Source organism: Zingiber officinale, chromosome 3B (assembly GCF_018446385.1).
Source record: "Zingiber officinale cultivar Zhangliang chromosome 3B, Zo_v1.1, whole genome shotgun sequence".
Classification (NCBI taxonomy): Eukaryota; Viridiplantae; Streptophyta; class Magnoliopsida; order Zingiberales; family Zingiberaceae; genus Zingiber; species Zingiber officinale.
Genome location: NC_055991.1, coordinates 6069475 through 6093510, shown reverse-complemented (window position 1 = coordinate 6093510; position 24036 = coordinate 6069475). Strand labels below are relative to the sequence as shown.

At 34.7% G+C, this 24036-nt stretch overlaps 1 protein-coding gene across 1 annotated transcript; it reads right to left on the bottom strand.

The window, feature by feature from the left end:
* Positions 1-3145: 3145 nt before the first annotated feature.
* Positions 3146-5978, bottom strand: LOC122055678 (S-adenosylmethionine synthase-like). Its single transcript, XM_042617220.1, has 2 exons — positions 5876-5978; positions 3146-4550 (listed from the first exon to the last, which is right to left on the bottom strand). Exon 2 carries the CDS (start codon positions 4544-4546, stop codon positions 3359-3361), a length of 1188 nt encoding a protein of 395 aa, XP_042473154.1. The 5' UTR covers positions 4547-4550; positions 5876-5978; the 3' UTR covers positions 3146-3358.
* Between the last annotated feature and the right edge of the window lie 18058 nt (positions 5979-24036).

The window sequence follows — 24036 nt, the reverse complement described above, 5'->3', positions numbered from 1 at the left end:
CATTCATACATAATGAAAAGCATACCACGGGGAAAATCTTTAGGAACTTTAATCATGTAAACATTGGATCTATTATAATTAATCAACAATCACATAATTATTTGTGGTTAAATCTATATAACAAAACATAATTGTATAATATTGGACGAAGAAATATTGAAAACAAGTTACCAACTACCCTAAACTCTCGGCAAAATGAAACCGACACAAACAACATTACGAAGTTAAAAAATTAACTACGAAAGCTAAATGAAATAGCTAGCTAGCACGGACAGCCGCGACTGTCCCGCTGTCCTAGACATGGAGAATCGGCTAACCATGGGCGGCCGTGACTAGCACGCTATCCCAGACAAGGCTAGTTGGCCAGCCACACCGTCGTCGCCGCCACCACCGCACAGAGAAGGTAAAAATGGATAGGGAAAGGGGATCATGACGTGGATAGATTTTAGAGTTTTTAGCGACAAAGGATTTTTGTCGCCAATTTTGTCCTAGAATTTGGGACGAATCTTGGATTCGTCTCAGATTGGAAAAAAAAATCGAAATACCTAAATATGGACCTAGAGATATCAGAAGTTTATTAAAAATATTCTTATGCGTTTGTATTGTTCTCCTATCATAAAAACGACCTCATCTATAATTTTGATATAATAAATTGAGTGTGGTAATTTTTTATTTGTATAAGACTTAATTTGTGTTTAAAAAATACCACTCAATTTTTTTAGTCAAAATTATGGATAAAGTCGTTTTCATGATCAAGAAAATAATACGACCCCATAGGAACTTGTTTCATAAAATTTTGATATATCTAGGTCCGTATTTAGACCTTATCATTTTTAATTTTTTTTTTTAAAAAAATCATCTGGATGAATCCTGGATTCATCCCAAAATTTAGGATGAATTTGGTGGGAATTTGTGATCAAAATTTTTTGTTGCAGGTTTCATTGTTAATTTGGGTCTATTTTTATTTTTGTTGCCAAAGTTGTTGTAATTTTAGGACGAAAAATATTCATCCCAAAATCATTATTTTTTTTTTTGTAGTGTAGGTTAGTTATTTCCAAATGTTCCTCGTAGATTTTTGAAAGTACATGGTATATTCATCTCGAAAGTTATAAATTACAAGATAGATTTAGCAATCAACCTAATTTTCTATGTTAAATTTATGTTTTCAGAATACATGGCTTGTCCTAAAAAGATAAGTTCCCTCCTCTATCCCCACTCTAACACTAGCATTTACCCCACAATACAGACACATCCCTATTCTTTGTTTAGTGGAAAATCATATGCATCATTGCAAGAGGGAAAACAAATAGATTCCATGCTTCTCACTTTCTTTCTTCACTTCATCATGATTCCAACCAACAAAAGAAAGGACCGCGATAAGGGTTTAGGTATAATCATTAGTTTGGTCATTAGATGGGGCATGTTATTGTATTTTAGTTAAGCTAAAACTGAGTAGGATCATAGGGAACAAGCTAAGTAGAAATCATGCAAGCAAAATAGGAATGCTACTTGTACTAATACAATAGACTCGGATCATTTCGTTCTAACTATGAGTGGCCTTCGTTCAAGTTCACATCCTACAATTGCAAGAGATGTAATAGGGTAAATTGATTTGGCTGTAAAGTACATAGGGTCAAGGTTACGCGGGCTTTCGCCATTCTTTATTCAGTGGCTACGGGATGTTCGTCTGGTAAAATGAGATCCATTTAGATTAAAAATAAATAAAGGTGAATATTTTTTTTTAAAAAAAATCCTTTTGGCTTAGGTTTTAATTTTCTCAAAAGATGTCAAAGAATCTTTGAAGATAGGTTCTAGTGTGTCTTTATTTATTTCATTTTCCCATTCGATAGGGCGAGTCTAATTTATTTTAGTTGGTACGAGTCCATATGTCCTTGTCAATTTAGTTTAGAGCATTTATTAAAATGCAATTATAATTATTATTTTCAATATTGTGTATTTCTAATTGTGTATTATTTGTGGATAGGGATAAATATTGTTGCAATTATTGTTATTATTATTTTCAATATTGTGTATTTCTAATTGTGTGTTATTTGTGGATAGGGATACATATTGTTGCAATTATTGTTATTATTATTTTCAATATCGTGTATTTCTAATTGTGTGTTATTTGTGGATAGGGATAAATATTGTTGCAATTGAGGGTCCATCCCTTTATATCAAAGATGCTTCTAGGTCATGACAATATTTATTGAATCATTGCATAATTAGCAATTTGATTTTGTGAGTTATTTTAGAGGTCGACTTGTAATGAATGTGCATGAGATAAGATGTGCTTCGGATTTAATTTATCAATAAGCTTGAGGGAATAGGCTGTCACTTATTATTTAAAAATAAATAAATTGAGTTTGAATCATTTTGGATCAAAGACACCTAGAGTATTGTTTGGTAAAGTCATGTGCCTCACTTTTATTGTTTATTTCAAACCACGGTGTGAGGTTGCATATGAAGCCATGGATGTGATTCCACTACTAGAGAACTTAAGAAGGGGCCATTGCCCCTCAAGTACCCGATCTGATCACCTATGATATTCGAACAATTCAAAATCATAGTAGCAAACAATAGAGTGAGTCGAGTAGTTCTACTATGGAGCCCGAGACTGAGACAAATAAATAGGCTTACTAGAGATTCCATGGTACTGCTAGTCCATCGGAGGCTCACGTGCGATTTGAGTCCCTAGAGAGTGCTTTTGAGTATTCATAGGCAGACAATCGTTTAGTGGTGGGTTTAGAGATCAACTTTTGAGACCCATTTTGTGGAGGAAATTCAAGGAGATATTTGGGAGACAATACAATCCAAAGGCCTTAGAAATGCTAGATGCTAGGGAGTTTTTGAACATTCATCAAAGCAAACATAGTGTTATGGATGCATGAAGTTTGACAAGCTCGTAGAGTTATGTTTGGAATTAGTGAACATTGAAGCCGACCGCAAGAAGAATTATATTCCATTCAAGGTCTTGCGATGTACATTCATATTAGGATTTGTTTGGATCAACAGACCCTTTATAAGACTATTTCCATTACAGCCATACAACAATGACTTGATAAGTTGTTACAATACTTCTGCATTCTTTTTGAGCGCGATAAAAAACTTTGACTTGAAGGGTTAAATCGTTGCTCAACTCCACAAACGACAATATCAATTCATTGATGAACTCCAACGATCTGTTGCTTGTTGCATCTTTGACCATTAAGTTTCAGCAAACAATTACGTAAGAACAGATAATGAAGGAAACAAAACTCATAGGGGACAACAGAACAGACGACTGTGTTAAAGATCGGAAACTAAAGCAGGCAATGATTCTCTAGATAATAGAAGATGCATTTAAATGGGTATGGATTTAGGCAGCCGGCTTCTCCCACTTGAGGGGTTTGACCACCTCCCAGGTGAAGTCGGGATCATCCCTGCCGAAGTGACCATATGCTGCAGTCTTGAGGAATCGGTTACCACCCCTCTTCAAGTCGAGATTGATGGTGATCATTCCAGGCCTGAAATCAAAGTTCTCCTTCACAATCTTCAGAATCTCCTTGTCTGGGATCTTGCCGGTGCCATAGGTGTCGACAAAGACTGAGAGTGGCTCAGGAACGCCAATTGCATAGGACACTTGCACAATGCAACGGCGTGCGAGGCCGTTTGCCACAATGCTCTTGGCTGCTTGCCTAACGATATACGCACCACTCCTGTCGACCTTGGTAGGATCCTTGCCTGAGAAAGCACCACCACCGTGAGCTCCCCAGCCACCGTAGGTGTCAATGATGATCTTGCGGCCAGTCAGGCCAGCATCGCCATGAGGGCCACCAATGACAAAGCGTCCAGATGGGTTGAGGTGGAAGATGGTCTTCTCGTCGAGGTATTTATCAGGGATGACAGGCTTGATGACATGCTGCTTAAGGTCTGCAGCGATCTCATCGTTGGTGACAGTCTCATCGTGTTGGGTGGAGATCAAGACGGTGTGGACACGAATGGGAACCATGGCGCCATTTTCATTCTGATACTCCACTGTGACTTGGGTCTTCCCATCAGGCCTCAGCCATGGGCAAGTGCCATTCTTGCGGACTTCAGTGAGGCGGGCACCCAACTTGGTAGCGAGGACGTGGCTGAGAGGCATCAACTCAGGGGTCTCATCTGTTGCATAACCAAACATGTGACCCTGGTCACCAGCTCCGATTTCCTCAGGGCGCTTGGTGAAGTGTCCATGGACACCTTGGGCGATGTCGGGTGATTGTTGCTCGATGTTAACTAGCACTTTGCAGTGATCAGCGTCCAGGCCAACATCATCGGACACGAAGCCAATTGAACGGCATGTTTGCCGAACAATCTTTTCATAGTCAATATTGCCTTTGGTTGTGATCTCCCCGAAGACCATGACCATATTCGTTTTCGTGCACGTCTCACAAGCAACCTTGCTGTCAGGATCCTGTGCCAGGCAGGCATCAAGGATTGCATCGGAGATCTGGTCGCACAACTTGTCAGGATGTCCCTCGTTCACAGATTCAGAGGTGAAAAGGAAGGTATCGATTTGAGCCATTCTACTGACACATTACAAATGAAACAAACAGGTTGATTAGCATGCATCTTTTTAACACATTGGTCAAATATGACGGTTCCTGCATAATAATAATATATATGGAGAAAGATATATATCTTGGAATCAATGGATGCATAACTTGCAAAGGGCGGAATGCGCAAGCAAGATTGACCCATAAATATGATGCAACAATGAAAGGGAAAACAGTTTTGATCAGGAAGTATTGCTTAATTGAATTCAATTAAATAAATTCAACTAAACAATTTCTTGATATACCAGCAAACTCTAATAATTGGATTCAGGAGAAAACAACTTTGATCATAAATATTCTTTAGTTGAATTCAAATTCAACTAAATAGTACTTGTCAATCTACAAGTAAATCCTAGTAATTAGATTTAGGAGAAAAAACTAGATCGATAATGTGACGCAAGATGAAAGGGAAACATAATTTTTACCATAAAAATCATTTAGGTTATCATGCAATAAAACAGTTGTTCTAAAACCATTAATTATTGGAAAATATATATATATATAACTTTGATATCATTAAAGAAAAGCTAAATAAAATAATTGGTTTACATGATTAATGACAAAATTAAAAATATGCATAAATTTATTTGTATAAATAAAAAATGTTCCTGAATTCATATTGCTACCTTAGGAAATCAATTTGAAAAAAAAGAATAAGCAGATGCAATAGGCATCGTTGATGGATCAAGGCCAAGAAATAATGCATGAATAATTAATTACTCATAGAATTAGAGACCCGTTTATTCTAGCCTAATCTGTTTTATTTCAAGATTATCCATTTAATAGAATCACTTAATTATCTTATCAAATAAATATTTTAACAATGTCAAGTAATATGGGACACCTCACGATTTTTCCTTAACAAATAGTCAAAAACTACTCTTTCACCAAAACAATAATGTTCCGTCGTACTCGCGTTTCGAATGTTTATCTCATTTGCCTTACATCTGCAATACCTAAAAGAGCCCTATCACTATAACGAAAATCCAAAGCATGCATCCAAAACAATGTGACCTGAGAAAAACGCAATACTCTAGGTAGATTCATCCGATTCCAAAGCGTAAAAGCGATTAATGCCTTAAATGTTTCAACGAAACAGACTATGAGTAAGAAGACAGCGATTGAAGGAGAAAAAACACTAGATCTACACCCACAAGCATCAGATCTGAATCGTAAAGAAAGTAACCGATTAAGAAGCATTCTAAAGAACTCATTTAAGCATTCGATAGAAGAAGATCAAGATCTACATGAATGAGATAGAGGGAAAACAAAAAGACAATGAATGGAAGAGAATTCACCTCAACTTGGAGACGAAGCAGCAGATTTGGTTTCAAGAACAGCAACCCCTTCCACGGCTCTGCTCTATCCGTTCCTCCGCCCTTTATTTATAGACAACTCGTGGAGATTATTTAACCCCATCTACCGTCACATTCCCGCCAGGCCCATATTTTCTACTTCCAACGGCTTGATAGGTATGGATGGGTATCTGGCAGTTGGTCGACATAGTATTCTATCGGATTTCAGAATAATTTTGGGAACCTCGTATTTATTTCCTCGGCTCGTTGCCCCACAAAATGGATCTGTATTGAACAATAGGACGGCTGGTAAGAATATGTGTTGTCTAAAGAAGTGAGAAACGTTTATTATTCTAAGGAATATGATTTTTCGGTGTCGTCCGATCGAAATGATCTCTACAGTTCATTTTTTCCGGGACGTGGAGCCAGCGGTTAGGATTATCTCAACGTCACCCGCGGTGTTATAATTTGCCATATTTCTAGAAGAATACATAAATACCGGAAATTTAGGCGCGTGCGTGTCTCTTACCAGGAGAGATCTCCTGGTCCGCAAATTGCGGACCAGGGAATGATCCACTGATTTGGACCTTTGATTTGAATGGACACCATCTTTAAATAAGTAGAGTTTATTCAAATCAAAGGTCCATATATAATGGACTATCCCCTGGTCCGTAATTTACGGACCAAGAGATCTGCTCCCGTCTCTTACCCTTTCTCTCAGTGATGTGACCTTAAGCTTTGTGTTAACCATACCTCTTCTTAGTATTATAAATATAACGAGACCTAAAATATGTAAGGATATAAATGAATCTAACTAAGTTAAATTTTAGAGTATTTAAATTTATTTAATAAAATAATCAAGTAGTCGAATTTTAAATTTAAAATGAATCAATCTTTTAAAATAATAGTTCAAATTTAGTTTGATTTATTTTTTTATAAATTTGAGGTTATTTGAAATTTGACTTGAGCTTAATTCGTTTAAATGTTATCGAGTTCTTAATTCAAGTTTAGCTTGAACTTAGGGGACGTTTGGTTTAAGGTAATAGGAGTGGGGAATGGAAATGGGAATCATTGATTGTCATTGTTAATGTTTGGATTATAGGAATAGGAATACAAATAAGGGAATGAATCCTTGAAATTGGGTAATAACTCATTCCCATATACCTCCCCTTCAATGAGTCATTACCCTATTTTCATCAATCAAAATATTCCCTTATTCCAAAAATACCCTTGACTTAAAACTAAAATTTTCTCCATTAATATCAAATATCAAAATATATTTATTTATTTTTTCTTTCATATCACTTATCTCTCCTTGTTCTCTCTCATCATATTTTCTCTATCATCATATTTTCTCTCTCATCATTTTATCACACACTTCCTCTCTCCTTAATCTCTCCTATCACACTCTCTTTCCTCTTTTTTTCTCATTACACTTTCTCTCTCATCATACTTTCTCTCTCCTAAATCTCTCCCATCGCACTCTCTTCCTTCTTTTTTTCCTCATCACACTTTCTCTCTCGTCATACTTTCTCTCTCCTCAATCTCTCTTATCACACTTCCTCCTTTTTCCCTCAACACACTTTCTCTCTCATCATACTTTCTCTCTCCTCAATCTCTCCCATCATATTCACTGTTCTCTTTTTCTCTCACCATACTTTCTCTCTCCGCAATATCTCTCATTACACACTCTCTCCTCATTTTTTCTCATTATATTTTCTCTCTCTTCATCCTCTCCCATTATACTTTCTCTCACATCATATTTTCTCTCATCATGCTCTCTCCAATCACACTCTCTTTTTTCATTTTCTCTCATCACACTTTCTCTCTCTTCATTCTTTCTTATCACACTTTCTCTCTCATAATACTTTCTCTTTCATCATTTTCTTTCATCATATTTTTCTCTCACATTCATCTTTCTCTCACATCTAATTTTTTCTCTTATTTTCCTTTAAGAGTAAAAAAGGAAACTTTGATTTATTCCGATAGAAGATATACAACTAACCAAACATTGCTTTTAAGAGTGATATTCATACTCATACTCATTCTCATTCCACAATACAATGATTCCTATTCCGATTCCTATTCCTAGGAAAGAACCAAACGCCCCCTTAGTTCGTTTAGATGTTATTAAATTCTCAATTCAAGCTCCTACTACAACTTGAGTATTCATATCCAAAGATTACGACTTCTTATAAATAAGGTACAGATAATTAAATCTGTAATAGTCGTCTATAAAGTCAATAAAATATGTGTATTTATTCCAAGATGTCTTAGGGAATGATCTATAAATATCCGTACATGGGCAGATGTAAGGAGTGACAGACCTGGGCTATAGCCCAGGCTTGATTTAGCCCATTCTCTACTAAATAACATAGCAAAAAAAATTATTATGCCTAATATACAAAATAAACACCTTATAATGACATTTATCAAAATAAATAAATACATATTAAATTAGACTCTTTATTCATTATTAGTCTATTAATAATTTATTTAATCTATTAATCATGACTTAACATAAAATCCTTCTCCTTCTCTTTGAACCCTGTGCCGAACTTGTTTCTCAGAGCTCATGCACAGTTTTATTTTTCGCACAACGCCGAATTCTCCTTCGATCTACTCTTTTGCCCCTTGGATCTCCTCTTTTCCCATACATGGCACCTCTTTCTCTGGTCTTCTCACGACACCGCATTTATTTCTCACGCTGCAAGCCGCAAGTCGCCGCTCGCACAAGATCTACTGTACTTTCCAGCAACGAGATGAAGCCGCTATTCATCTTCTAAGTTTGTGTACGCTCTAACCTCTAATGTTTCTCCCTATTTGTCTAACAATTAGGACAAGAGTTCTATGATAGAATTCTAAGTTTTCCATATCTTATTTCTTTTTTTGTTTTTGTCTAGTATTAGGAATGGTAATATGGTACGTATTTGAGTAGTATTATACAGAAAAATTATGCAAACATTAGAGGGCTATTAAATGAACCTTTAGGAATTCTACCCAAACCTATAAATACTAAATTGCCTACATATAATGAATAACGATCAAGGACCATTCCTTATAATTGTTGTATCTCATGTAGGTACTGGATACTCTAAAACTAAGCTTGTTTCACTCAAAAATTAAAATGAAATTGTCAAATTGATTTAGGAATTAGGACATCATTTTTAAATTAATAAACATGGTTAGAGATTGTTTCTGTATATGTGGGTAATACAAATCTATAGATTATATTTAATTATTTATTCCTAATTAGATGAATATTTATAGAATTAATGATGTATGGTCATTTAGTATTTATAGGATTATCAAAAATTTTGGTTGAATCTTCATTCTTCTTAAAATTGTATTAGTTATTTTTAGTTTTATTTGAGATTATGCAACTATTAATAATATAATTGATTTGCTTAATAGGAGTTATTTTTGCAGATTGAAAATGAAAAATTATCAACATGTTATGAAAAGGGAGAAAACTTTATTATCTTTTTTTCAAAAAGAAAGACCAATATGAAGGTCTCTCAATTCCTAATGATGTCCCCCCTTCGATAGCCACATCTTCTGAATTCATAGAGTTTTCACCTTCTAATCTTGTCATAGAACTATCTATTTCTATTGAACGTGATCCGAGAAAGAGGAAACAAATATGTGAATATCTAATAAATGAGCGAGACCAGGTTCGATGAGCTTACCTAAATGCTGGACCATATCAACCGAAATTTTTGACATATCAACGAACATAATTTGGTAAGCAGACACGTAGATTCTAGGAACATTGGTATAATAAGTTTTAATGGTTGGAGTATTCTTCTTCAACATATAAGGCATATTGCTTTTATTGCTTTCTTTTTCTTACCGATCCTACTCAACCAAATCTTTCATCATTGACCATCAATGGATTTAACAATTAGAAGAGGGTATGTAATGGAGATAAATGTACACTTCTCACTCATGTTGTCACCTCATCTTTATCACATTATAATACATCTTTGAAAAAGGCTAAAGGTTTAATGAAACCATCTCAGCATATTGACAAAGTAATGCTTGCTATATCAAGTGAGAAAATTCAAAAAAATCTACGTCTTAAAACCACAATTGCAATGTGGTTTTGGCTTGCACTTCAAGGTTGTTCTTTCAGGGAGCATAATGAATCATCTAAGTCATTGAATCAAGGGAATTTTCTTGAAATGTTGGATGCTTTTGGATGGTTTAATAAAGAAGTTGGGGATGTATTAACTAGTGCTGCGAGAAATAATACATACACTTCTCCAGAAGTACAAAAAGTGGTTTTGAATATTATGGCCAATAGAGTACGACAGAGAATTTGAAATGAAATTGGGGGTGCAAGCTTTTGTATTCTTGTTGATGAAGCACAAGATGAATCTAAATGTGAGCAAATGACTCTTATCTTGAGGTTCGTGAATACTAACGAGATTCTGACAGAACGATTTTTTGAAATCAAAAGTGTTAGTGATACTACCTCATTGACTCTCAAAAATACAGTTAGTGATTCTTGTTCATTACAACCTTCAAACTCATAACATGAGAGGCCAAGGGTACGATGGGGCTAGTAATATGCGGGGTGCTTGGAATGGACTACAGACTTTATTTCTCAAAGATTGTCCATATGCATATTATGTATATTGTTTTGCACACAGATTACAATTAACATTGGTTTCAGCAGCTAAGGATATATGTCCGAGATATTTGGGATTTTTTCTCTCATTTAGATAATGTTGTTAATATGGTGATGTCTTCTCCTAAGCGTATTTGTGAGTTGCAAATTACTCAAAGAAGAGAAATAGAGCATTTGCTAGAAATTGGAGAACATAATTTGGGATGTGGAGCTAATCAGATTGGTAACTTACAACGAGCAGGGGCAACTCGTTGGAGTTCTCATTATGACTCCATAAAGAGTTTGATAGATATGTATGGTGCACCTTGTAAGGTACATGAGCATCTAAATGAACATATTCCAAATACAAGTTCTTAAGCTGAAGTTGGTTGTATATATAAAAACATAACAAGCTTCGAATTTATATTTGTCTTGCATTTGATGCGTAGGATTTTAGCCATCACTGATATTTTGTGTCAGGCCCTCCAAAAGAAAACTCAAGATATTTTAACTATAATGAGATTTATTTACAGTACAAAAATTATCATTCAAGGTGGCAAAAGGCGACTACGCTCGCCCCAGTGCTCCCGCCAACCGGTCCTAGGGCCAACACGGAAGAGGTAAATCACGAGTGACTACTAGCCTTTGGAATAGTGACTGGCACACGAGGGAGATATTTATCTCGGCTATGCTGAGATTCGAACACCAGATCTCATGGTGGCAACACCTCATACGTTAGCCACTAGACCGTCCCGAGGGGACATAAGCATTGAGGGAAGATGGCTGGGAAGAATTTTTACAGGAAGTGACTACATTTTGTTCAAAACATGATCTTTACATACATGACTTTGACAGTTCATATAGGGTTTATCATTCCCGTGGGCGAGAGTATCCTACAATTGAGCATCATTATCATTTTGATATTTTCAAAAAAGTAATAGATTTCTTCTGATGGAATTAAATACAAGATTTAATGAGACAACAGTAGAACTCCTTTCTCTTAGCTCAGCATTAGACACTAAAAATTCATTTGAATAATTTAACATGGATGACATTTGCAAGCTTGCAAAGAAGTTTTTAGACACTAAAAATTCATTTGAATAATTTAACATGGATGACATTTGCAAGTTTGCAAAGAAGTTTTACCCTCAGGATTTTACAAAAAAAAATATATTTATTCCTTAAGAATTGAGTTGCAACATTATCAGAGTGATGTGATTTCTAAATCTCGATTTCAAGTATCCATTCTTTCTAAATTATGTCAGAAGTTGATTGTGAGTAGAAGGTCAGAGAATTATGTTATGCTGATATGATTGATGTATCTTGTGTTGACACTATCCATATCTACTGTTACAGTTGAAAGAACTTTTTCATCCATGAAACATGTCAAAACTGCAATTTGTAATAAGATGGATGGCGGTTTTCTTATTGATTGTATGGTCATTTATATTAAGAGAGAATTTACAATGAATATAGATGTAGATTTTATTATTGACGAATATTACATTATAAAACATTGTCGGACACCGCTTAAATAGGTGAGATTGAATTATTACTTTTGATATATTCTATTAATTTTATTCCTATATTTGATTTTTTTTTTTTTTAATTTTAGCCACTCTAGTCAATTCTTGGCTCTAGGACTAAGTCTTTGTAGACTAAATTCACTTTTCCTCTCTCAATGATTATCTGTTTTGATTTGCCAAATATCATTACAAGAGTCCTAATTAAATAAATGTCAATGATTATCACTCTATCACTGATGAGCTAGTCATACACGAGAACTTTAGGATAAACGACAATGGAGATTCGCATGATTACACTGTTCCTAGCATAGTATTTGAGTTTCACTTATTGGTTTTGCTTAATTGACAAGTTGGCTTATTTTGTGTGTGTGTGTTTTAAATATGCAGCTCCTAGAACTCATTTGAGAGTAGCCAATATCACACCTATCAAAGAATCGTATTAGTCCCCGAAATAATGGTATGTGAATGTTGATTTACTCATTTGTAGAACGTGTTACTATGCATCTCCCTATAGTAAACAAAGTAAGATTGCAAATTCTGGGATGTTTTTATTAGATTTCTGTGTCTGTGATTGAAGGATGTTTAAGATAATAGTTGATATGTTGGTTGTGATGTTAAGTTCTGTTCGATGTTAGTTTAAGTAAATTTGGTTCTTTAATAATTAAATGGTAAAATTATTTTAGTTGGAAAAGAAATTTTATTCATATATTTAACTTTTTAAAAATTTTAGCCACTCCTCTAGTCAATTCATAACTCCGCCCATATGTCCATATATATTAGCTCTAAAACATCACTATAACGATTAGCCCCCTTGTTCTTTTTGTCAGTGGTGTTCTCCTTAACACCCTCTATGCATATATCAAAATCTGACATCTCAAGGGAATCGAGAATTTCATGTGATATTAAGCTTTCTAGACGTTGTTTGGATATATGTCCTAAACGCCTATGTCACAACATGAAAGAATTCTCGTCAGTCAATTTGTATTTCGTACCTATACTATGCATTATTGTGTTGTCAACCGTTGGAGTAAAGGTGTTTAATTTATAAAGCTTATCAACCAAGAAATCATCACCAACCAACACTGAATTAAAGAAAATACTAAAAATTTCATTTCTAAATGAACAAAAATAACCTGATTTCTTTAAACAAGAAATTGAAATTAAATTCTATCAAAAAGACAGTATAATAAATGTATTTTTTAAATCCAAAAAGACATTGATTCCTAAACAAAGCCTAAAAACACCAATCGACTCAACTTTAACCTTCTTTCCATTTCCTGTATAGATATATCCTTTACCATCAAGCGGAAGTCGACTCCTGAGACATCCTATATAGTGACACTTATGTGCGTAGTAGCACCAGTATCTATCCACCAAGTATCAGTGGGTACAATAGCTAAATTGACTTTCGAACTAACAAAGTTGAGAAGTTTACCCTTCTTTACACGTAGTTGGCATACTTGAGGCAGTCATTATTGGAACCCTGTGGTATTTTTCATGTGATCAATCAAGTCAGGTTAGGTCCTGTTAGTATTTGATCTCTGTGTCTAAATGTGCAGGAGTTTAGGAGCACAAGAAGTTGAGCAGAAGACGCAACTAGAGAGAAGGATGGCACGGGAAGAGAGTCAACGGGCTTGGTACATCCAAGGGACGAGGTGCTATGGAAGAGTACACCGATGGACGAGAAGGACGCGCACGGCGGTCTGAGGGACAAGAAGCCGGGGAGGAAGTCTGCTCGAGGATAAGATCAGAAAATGAGTTCGAATGAGCCATATTTCGGTTGACTGAAATCACCCAAGCGATCAGAGCAGCAAGAGAGCCAAAAGGGAGTTGCGGAGCTGCTGGAGCACCCTCAAAGGAGTTAAAGGTGTCTCCGCGCCTTTTCAGTGGGAAGGCGCCTTCAACCATGTTGAAGGCGCCTTTAACCACTTGAAGGCGCCTTCGACCAGGCAAATATTATCGTTGCCAAAAGATAAAGTTTTATCCTTTGGCGCCTCACTGGAGGCGCCTTCCAGCCTGTTAAAGGTGCCTTCCAGCCCCGGATAAGATTTTTCAGGGGCTATAAAAAAACCCCTGGACCTAGGAAATAAATATTAACTCCGGTATTCATTTCCTAGCAACTGTTTGAGCAATTAACGAGTGTAAGAGGCTTATCCACCTTCACCGAAAGAGATCTTTTAGAGCTTTTTCATTGTCCTTGGATTAACAACCACCTAAGTTGTAACTAAGTAAATCTTCTACCTCGTCTTTTTAATTGTTAATTTAATTTACTATTATTATTGCTTTTAATTAACTCCGCCCATGATGACCAGTCATGGCCGGTCCCAAGCCCGGATAAAGGAGGAGGGTTGCGTTAGGTTGCCAGCCAGCGTCAAACTATGGCAAAATTTCATGAATGAATCCATTAAACTATTGTGCTAATGCTAGGTTGTTCCCCGGAAGGAACGCGTTGCAGGGTCCGACTGTAACGTCTCGTCAAGGACCGCTACATCTCCAGAACTCGGGTGTAGTGATAAATATGCAAGAGTTCGCGTTACAGGGTCCGACTGTAACGTCTCAGCAAGGACCGCTACATCTCCATGAGAACTTGGGTGTAGTGTTAAATAGGCAAGAGTTCTCACACCATAGGTTAGATAAGAACAAATATGATAGGAAAACTAATAATCTAAGATTTGGAACATGGAATATAGGAACTCTCACCGGTAAATCAATGGAGGTAGTAGATATGATGATTAGGAGAAAAATTAATATTTTATGTGTACAAGAGACAAAATGGACAGGTGAGAAGACAAAGATGATAGAGAACTCGGGTTTTAAGTTATGGTACACTGGAAAGAGTAAAGCAAGAAATGGAGTGGGTATTATTATAGATAGTTTGTTAAAGGATGAAGTTGTAGGAGTAGTTAGAAAAAGAGATAGAATTATAGCCCTTAAAATAATAGTAGCTAAAGAAACTATGAACATAATTAGCGTATATGCACCACAAGTAGGATTAGATGAAGCTACCAAATCAAGGTTTTGGGAAGACTTAGATGAAATATTACAAAATATTCCACTAAATGAAATGATTTTAACAGGAGGTGATCTAAATGGGCATGTCGGAGTGAAAAATTAGGAATATGAGAGAGTACATGGGAGTTATGGGTTTGGAACGAGGAATGAGGAAGGGAACACTCTATTAGATTTTGCGATAGCATATAACCTTATATTAGCTAATACGTTTTTTAAGAAAAGATAAGAACACTTAGTCACATGTGGGAATAATAAATCGCAAATTGACTTTCTTATGATTAGGAAGAAGGATAGAAAGATTTGTAAAGATTGCAAAGTCATCCCTGGAGAAAGCTTAACTACCCAACATAGGGTAGTAGTGTTGGATATACGCCTCAAACATAGTATCAATAGAAAGAAAATATATACAATTCCTAGAATTAAGTGGTGGAAGTTAAAGGATGGGAAGCAACATATATTTAAAGAAAAGGTAGAAGTACAAGCATTAGGTGAAATATACGATGACTCTAATACAACATGGGATAAGATGGTATCAAAGTTGAAAATAGTAGCTAAGAGTGTCCTCGGTGAGTCAAAGGGGCATACACCGCTAAGTAAAGAATCTTGGTGGTGGAATGAGAAAGTACAAGAGAAAGTGAGGGAAAAACGAATAGCTTATAAGGAATTATATATTTGTAAGAACGAAGAAAATTTAAAAAAATATACAATAGCCAAGAAAGAAGCTAAGAAAGTAGTGAGTGAAGCAAAAAATGAAACTTTTGAACGGTTATATCAAAAATTGGATACAAAAGAAGGGGAAAAAGATATTTATAGAATAGCTAAAGCGAGAGAAAGAAAAACAAGAGATCTTAGCCAAATAAAATGTATTAAAGATGAATGTAATAGGGTATTAGTAAACGATGAAGAAATAAAAGAGCGGTGGAAGGGGTATTTTCATCAACTTTTTAATGAAGGTTTAGGTGACCAACTTAACTTAGGTAATTTAAGTAGGTCAAATGAGCATAGAAATTTTAATTTTTATCGTAGAATTCAAACTTCAGAAATAAAACAAACTTTAAATGAGATGCACAATGGAAAAGTCATTGGACAAGATGATATTCCAATAGAGGTATGGAAGTGCTTAGGGAAACAAGGTATTGAATGGCTTACAAAATTATTTAACATGATATTGAAAACGAAAAAAATGTTTGATCAATGAAGGATAAGTACTCTAGTTCCCTTATATAAGAACAAGGAAGACGTACAAAATTGTGCAAACTATAGGGGTATTAAACTAATGAGTCATACTATGAAACTTTGGGAAAAAATAATAGAAAAAAGATTAAGAAAGGAGACGAAAATCAATTTGAGTTTATGCCTGGAAGGTCGACAATAGAAATTATACATCTTCTTAGACAATTAATTGAAAAATATCGGGAGCAAAAACAAGATCTACACATGATATTCATTGACTTAGAAAAAGCTTATGATAGAGTCCCAAGAGAAATTATATGGAGAATTTTAGAAAAGAGAGGTGTTAGCGTAATATATATTGAACTAATTAAGGATATGTATGAGGATGTAACGACCAGAGTAAAGACTTCAGGCGGAATAACTGAAGCATTTCCAATAAAGATAGGGTTACATCAAGGATCAGCTCTAAGTCCCTATCTTTTACATTAATTATGGATTAACTCACTGCACACATTCAAGACACAGTACCGTGGTACATGTTGTTTGCAGATGATATTATTTTGATAGATGAGACACGTGAAAAAGTAAATGCTAAACTAGAATCTTGGAGGGAAACACTAGAAGGGAAATGTTTTAAGCTTAGTAGATTAAAGACAGAATATATGGAATTTAAGTTTAGCAATATTAGAAGTAATGAAACAATTGTTAAGATAGAAGAGGACGAGTTGTCCGGAACCGAGAGATTTAAATATTTAGGATCATTTTTGCAAAATGATAGAGGGATTGAGAGAGATGTCTTACATAGAATACAAGCAGGATGGGTGAAATGGAGGGGAGCGTCGAGTGTTTTATGTGACCGTAAAGTACCTCTTAAACTTAAAGGTAAGTTCTATAAAACAGCAGTTAGACCTGCTATGTTATATGGAGCTGAATGTTGGGCTATGACTCGAGCACATGAGCAGAAGATGAGAGTTGCAGAGATGAGGATGTTAAGGTGGATGTGTGGACATACGAGGATGGACAAAATAAGAAATGAGAGCATTAGAGAGAAAGTAGGAGTTGCATCTATTGAGGAAAAACTCAGAGAGACACGTTTAAGATGGTACGGACATGTACTTAGACGACCAATAAATGCTCCAGTTAGGCGATGTGAAACTATGATAAACATGCATATAAAACGAGGAAGAGGAAGACCAAAAAAGACTTGGTTAGCAACAATAAAACAAGATAAAATTTATTTAAATATAGATGATGATATAATAGGAGATAGAGCTCAATGGCGTAAAAGGATTCATACAGCCGACCCCACCTAGTGGGAAAAGGCTTGGTTGTTGTTGTTGTTGTTGTATTATTGCTTTTAATTAGATTTGAAAGAACGGGAAGGGTGTTATTTTTGTTGATAGGCAATTCACCCCCTCTTACCGACCACCAGCGATCCAACAATTGGTATCTGAGCTCAATCACCTCAGAAGGGCTAACCGCCGACTGAAGCACCGAAACAATGGCCGGACCGATAATCTTCCCACCGAAGTTCAAGGGAGAATTTGCGTCATGGAAGAAACGCATGGAGGTATTTTTCAAAACTGATTTTGAAATTTTATTAATAATTAAATATGATTTTGTAGCTCCCAAAGACCCCCAAGGAAATGAAAAAGAAGAATACCAATGGACCAAGAAGGAGCAAACAGATTTCATAGCAAACAGATGAACCGAGTTCCATCTACTCAGCATACTTCTATCCTAGGAAGTAAATCGGATCGGAGATTATGAATTAGCAAAGGAACTTTGGAAGAAGTTCCTAGAGTTGCATGAAGGAACTTCTAAAACAAAGCTCACGAGACAGGACCTGCTCAGGAACCAACTAGCGAACCTCCGGAAGAAAGCGAAACAGTTGCACATCTGCACTTGAGAATCAAAGAACTCATCACTGGACTGATGAATCTTAGAGAAAAGGTAACCAACTGAGATTTATTAAAGTATGCTTTAAACCCATTTCCTAGGACACCTGAGTAGACATCTATAGTCGATTCATTTTACATATCTAAAGACCTCGAAGTTAGTTCATTAGAAAGTCTTTTTTCTACTTTTGAACTTCACGAATCAAGATGTGTAGATTTGCGAAACAAAGGAGAAAAGACAGCCTACAACATAGCACTAAAAGTCAACCAAAAGGGCGAACCAGATTCAGACTCTGAAACATCCATTGATGCAAATGAAACGACACTATTGGTAAGAAAATTTAATAAATTTATTCGATCTAATAAATTTAAGTCATAGACGAAAAGGGACTATCAGAATAAACGGAATGTCTAATGCTACAACTGCAACAAAGAAGGGCACATCAAGGATGATTGCCCCAAACTAAAGAAGAAGGAGAATGACAAGGGCAATAGACTAAAGTAGAAGAATTTGAAGGCCACATGGGATGAATTATCGTCCTTCGAGTCTGAAATCGAAGCTTACATCGGACTACCTCTACTGGCTAACCATTAAGAAGAAGACGAAAGTAGCTCAGAAATGAGCATTGATGAACGGGGAGGATCATCAGAGGAAAGCTCCGATGAAGGGGGAGCATCAGTTCACGAGGTAAGTGAGGTACGTGCTCTTTCACCCGAACAATCTTTCTAATTTATCAAAATGCTTTCTAAAAATTTATGCAAATTAGAAAATGAAAATACTGATTTGAAAAGACAATTAGCCAAGACATGCCCATTAGAATTATTTGATAGTTTAAAGTTAAAAAATTAAAAATTAAAAGAAAAAATAGAATTATTCAAACAAAATTCTGCATGCACAAATACCTATAACCATTCAAATGTTAGACCTATCAGTAGGCTAAACTAGTATTTACGATTTCACAGAGGTCAACTTAGAAAAATCCCCAGAAGTTATATACCTCCAAATTTTTAATTAACCCAGTAGGAAGGAACGTATATTGGGTTCCAAAATCGTATTTGGATTGAATTTTCTTTTGAGCTTTCAGAGAAAAAATTAAATATTTAATTTCTTTAAGAGGCTTTGTCTAGAAAGTGATTGTTGCTCCGATAACTAAGAAAGCCTAGTGCATCGCCATAGTCTAGAAGTCAATTAATGAAATGAATATTTAATTGACTAATTGTTAAACATTTAAATTAACTAATGCTTTCAATATTTGTCAAAGTTTTTTCCAGTTAGAATTTTTTTTTCCTTTTGACTCAAATTTTTGGGCTTACACCTTAATATCTTTCTAAAATTTTTCCTTAGTCTTTTTAATGAACCCCATTTTTTTAATGTGGTCAAAAGGGGGAGCAATGAAGAACAAGTCTAGGGGGAGGATTTTTTCTTAGAAAAATTTTTTACTTGCAAATTTTTTTTTTTACTTGCAAAAAATTTTTTTACACAAATTTGCACTATTTCTTCTTGTGGTTTACTCGAACTTAACTTAGGTTTGATCACATCAAAAAGGGAGAGATTATTAGAACCCCTTGGTAGTTTTGATGTGATCAACCAAGTCAGGTTAGGTCCTGTTAGTATTTGATCTCTGTGTCTAAGTGTGCATGTAACGACCCTAGTTCTTTTTTTACATATATATAATACATAACCTGCGAACGTTACTTACTCATATTTCTATAATGGTTCCTTACTTCAATAAAATTACATAGAAGATTCGAAAGAAAACATAACTAAATGCGGAATTTAAAATGGATGGTCTTTGGGTTGTACTGCCCCTGTTCTGAGTTGACTCACTGGTCAATGCCTCCTGTCTCGTTCGCCTCATTGTCTAAAAAAAAGTTATAAACTGTGAGCGAGAGACTCAGCATGTTCAAAACAGTGTTATGCATTAGTTAGCGTCTATAATCTAGTGTACCAAGGAAAACCACATCAAAGGTAACTTAGGTCTTACTTACTGGCACATCATGGACATGAGCGTAGACGTCTACTTAGGCATACAAGCATAAACATAAGCCTAAGCATGTACGTAAGCTAAGTATACAATAGACACTACCAGGAGCATGTAAATAAACATAGGCATAAGCATACTAGCTAGCATAAATGTACATACTATGGATGAACAAAAGCATAAGTATAAGCATGTAATTAAACTAAGCATGAAGTAGATATAATCATGAGCATATATATAAACATAGGCATAAGCGTACTAGCTAGCATAAACGTACATACTATGGATGAACAGAAGCATAAGCATGTAAATAAGCTAACCATGGAAAAGATCATAATCACATAGAGTTAGTGAGCTCCTGGGCTAAGGGCACTAGTCACACTCAACTACATAATTCGGTGAGCTCCCGGGCTAAGGACACCGGTCACACTCTACCACATAAGGTTGGTGAGCTCCCGGGCTAAGGACACCGGTCACACTCTTCCACATAAGGTTGGCGAGCTCCCAGACTAAGGACACCAGTCACACTCTACCACATAAAGTTGGTGAGCTCTCGAGCTAAGGACACCGATCACACTCGACCACATAAATTGGGTGAGCTCCCCAGGCTTAGGTCCCCAGTTCATAGCTTAACTCATAATAAGATTTGACAAGCACCCCGGGCTTAGGTCCCCGGATCATAACTTGGTAAGCTCCCCGGGCTTAGGTTCCCGATTCATGACTTAACCCATAACAAGATTTGGTACGCTTTCCCGGGCTTAGGTCCCCGGGTACAACTATCCACATTTATCTCATAAGCATAGACATAAGTGTAAATATAAACATCTACATGCGCATAAATGTAAGAAGGTTCATTTTAGGAGCAATTAAAGTAATCATGATGAGAAGAGGAAACATTAGCCTAACTATATTAAATTCAACCCTTTTTTCTAAACTAGAATCAAAAAGTCACATGTAGCATATAAAATTGATGACAAGCAAGAAGAAACATAAGCTTTCCTATATTATAAATCCAAAAATACATGTAGCATGTAAAATTATCATGATATCAAATAAGAAGAAAACATAAGCTTTCCTAATTTAAAATTTCTAAAAATACATGTAGCATGTAAAATTACCATGATATCATATAAGAAGAAAATATAAGCTTTCCTAATTTAGAATTTCTAAAAATACATGTAGCATGTAAAATTACCATGATATCAAGCAAGAAGAAAACATAAGCTTTCCTAAATTAGAATTTCTAAAAATACATGTAGCATATAAAGTTACCATGATGACAAGCATGAGGAAAACATAAGCTTACATAAACTAGAAACCCGAGAATACATGTAGCATGTAAGGTTATCATGAATAAAAATACATACATGTTAGATGTTATAATTTAAAGGAACCAAGACCTAAGAGTTTAGGTGAACATAGTAGAAAGTGACAAAATCATATGTATGCTAAACAAACTCTGAAGTTATCACCTAACCTACCATGGTATCCAGCAAATACATGAATTTAAGAGATCTAATGAAAGCATATCATAGCATAGAACATGCTAAATTAGATTTCCGAATGCTAACATGTCACCTAGGGGAAAAAATATATATATATCATGCTAGGACATAAAAAAAAGCACAAACACAATTAAACTCAAATCCGAAAGCTCAATCACATCTAGAATCTGAAACCTTCATAGGACATAAGGTTATCTTGATTAGAAAATGAGTAGAAAACATAAACACCAGCAAATTACATTTCTCAAAAGAAAAATCCTTTTCCTAATCTCGTATGTACATATCAACAACATTTTCACAAATTTATTATAATAATTATTGCCATAATAATCAATGAAAGAGAGAGATGGCATTGACATGCAAAATAGAGTGTTAGATCATGTTTCAAAAATTAAATTAAATTTCAAGTGGTTTAATAATAAATAACGCATGGGCTTCCTTTCCCATATGCATAATGCATATAGGTCATGATATGTAGTGGCTTGACAGTATATCAATATTGCAGAATCATAATAGAGAAAATATACAATATGATTTCATCTTCTTAAAAAAATAATCGAAAACTTACAAGTCCTAAAATCCATTAGAAGCATAAACAATTTTCTAATTTACAAATAGAGATGAAGAAGGAATAAACCATGACATCAACTTCCTAAAATCGAAAAGAACATAGAAATCTATAGAATCCCAAAATCCACCATTTATACAACCTTTAAAAGTTTTAAGAAAAAAAACTTAAACTAAAGCATCACGCCTAGATTTATGGTACCCAAAATTCACAAGACTATAAAAACTAAACTAAAACACTAACACGGTTGAGAACATGTCTTATGTACTTAGCCACCCACTCCTTGTCTTCCTTGAAAATCCTAGCACCGGTGGAGAACAAGAGGGTGCGAAGATCTTACTAGGGTCAGTGGAAATAAGAAGGTAGGGAGAAGTTCTAAGTGAGGGTTTAAATAGAAGAGAGGCTTAGAACTTGGTCTAGGTTTCTAATAATTTTTTTATAAATTTTATAAATGCTAAGTCATATATATTATTTTTATATAATATTTTACTAAGTCTAGATAGAAATCTATATCCATGATTATTTAATTCCATATATATTTTATATAAAGTATAATACTATAATTTCTTAATTGGTTATTAATTGAGCGTTCAACATCTATTAATCATGTATTTTCCTTATTTAATTCTATTTATTCTTTGTAATTTATATTATACCTTATATATTATGTAACATATTATTTTATATTTTGCATAATATTTCTTTGTTGCACGTTCTTACAATATATATATATATATTTATTTATTTATTTATATATAATTTAGATTATATATTCTATATTATACATAATATTTCTTAAATTACATATTTTATATTATACATAATATTTACACGTTCATACCATTTTTTTTAAACTTAATATCAAGTTTAAATAGAAACATATTTACATGATTATAAAATTTTCATATCTATCTACATATAAAAATTTGTGACACATAAAATTTTCTAAGTAATTTATTTTATTTCTATAAAACTTAATATAAGTTTAAATAGAAACATATTATGGTTATAAAATTTTCATATATAGTTTACTTATTTAATTCTATATACTATATATATACATATATATACATGGTAATATACATATAATTTTGTCATTGCATTAAATTTCATAATTATATATCCATATATATATATATAATTCATATATTATATTAGTATAGTGATTGATTATTAATCTTTTATTTAATTTTGTGTGTTATTTATATTTTACTTTTATATGGTTTAGAAGGATAATTTATTTACATAAATTATATAAATGCTAAGTCTTTATATAGTGGTATTTTACTATTTTCTTAATATAATTCATTAATCTAAATTTCTAGGCTAACTCGATTAATTAAATCTATGTATATGAATAAATTATTAGTCAAATGAATAATTACAATTACCCCATGAATATCCCTCATTAAATAAATTTGAATTCTAATTAAATTGTAATTAATCTAATAAATCCCCTTAATTAAATAAATCTAGATTCTAATTAAATTACAATTTAATCCAATAACTCACCTTAATTAAATAAGTGGTTTTGAACACTACAGTGCAGGTGCTTAGGAGTACAGGAAGTCGAGCGGAAGACGCAACTAGTGAGAAGAATGACACGGGAAGAGAGTCGACGGGCTCAATGCATCCGAGGGATGAGGTGCTGTGAAAGAGTACACCGGCGGATGAGAAGGACGCGCGCGATGATCCTAGGGACGAGAAGTCAGAGAGGAAGTCTACTCAAGGGGAAGGCTGGAAAATGGGTTCGTGTGAGCTCTATTTCAGTTGGCCGAAATCACCCAAGTGATCGGAATAGCAAGAGAGTCAAAAGGGAGTTGCGGAGCTGCTGGAGGCACCCTCAAAGGAGTTAAAGGCGCCTCCGTGCCTTTTCAATGGGAAGGCG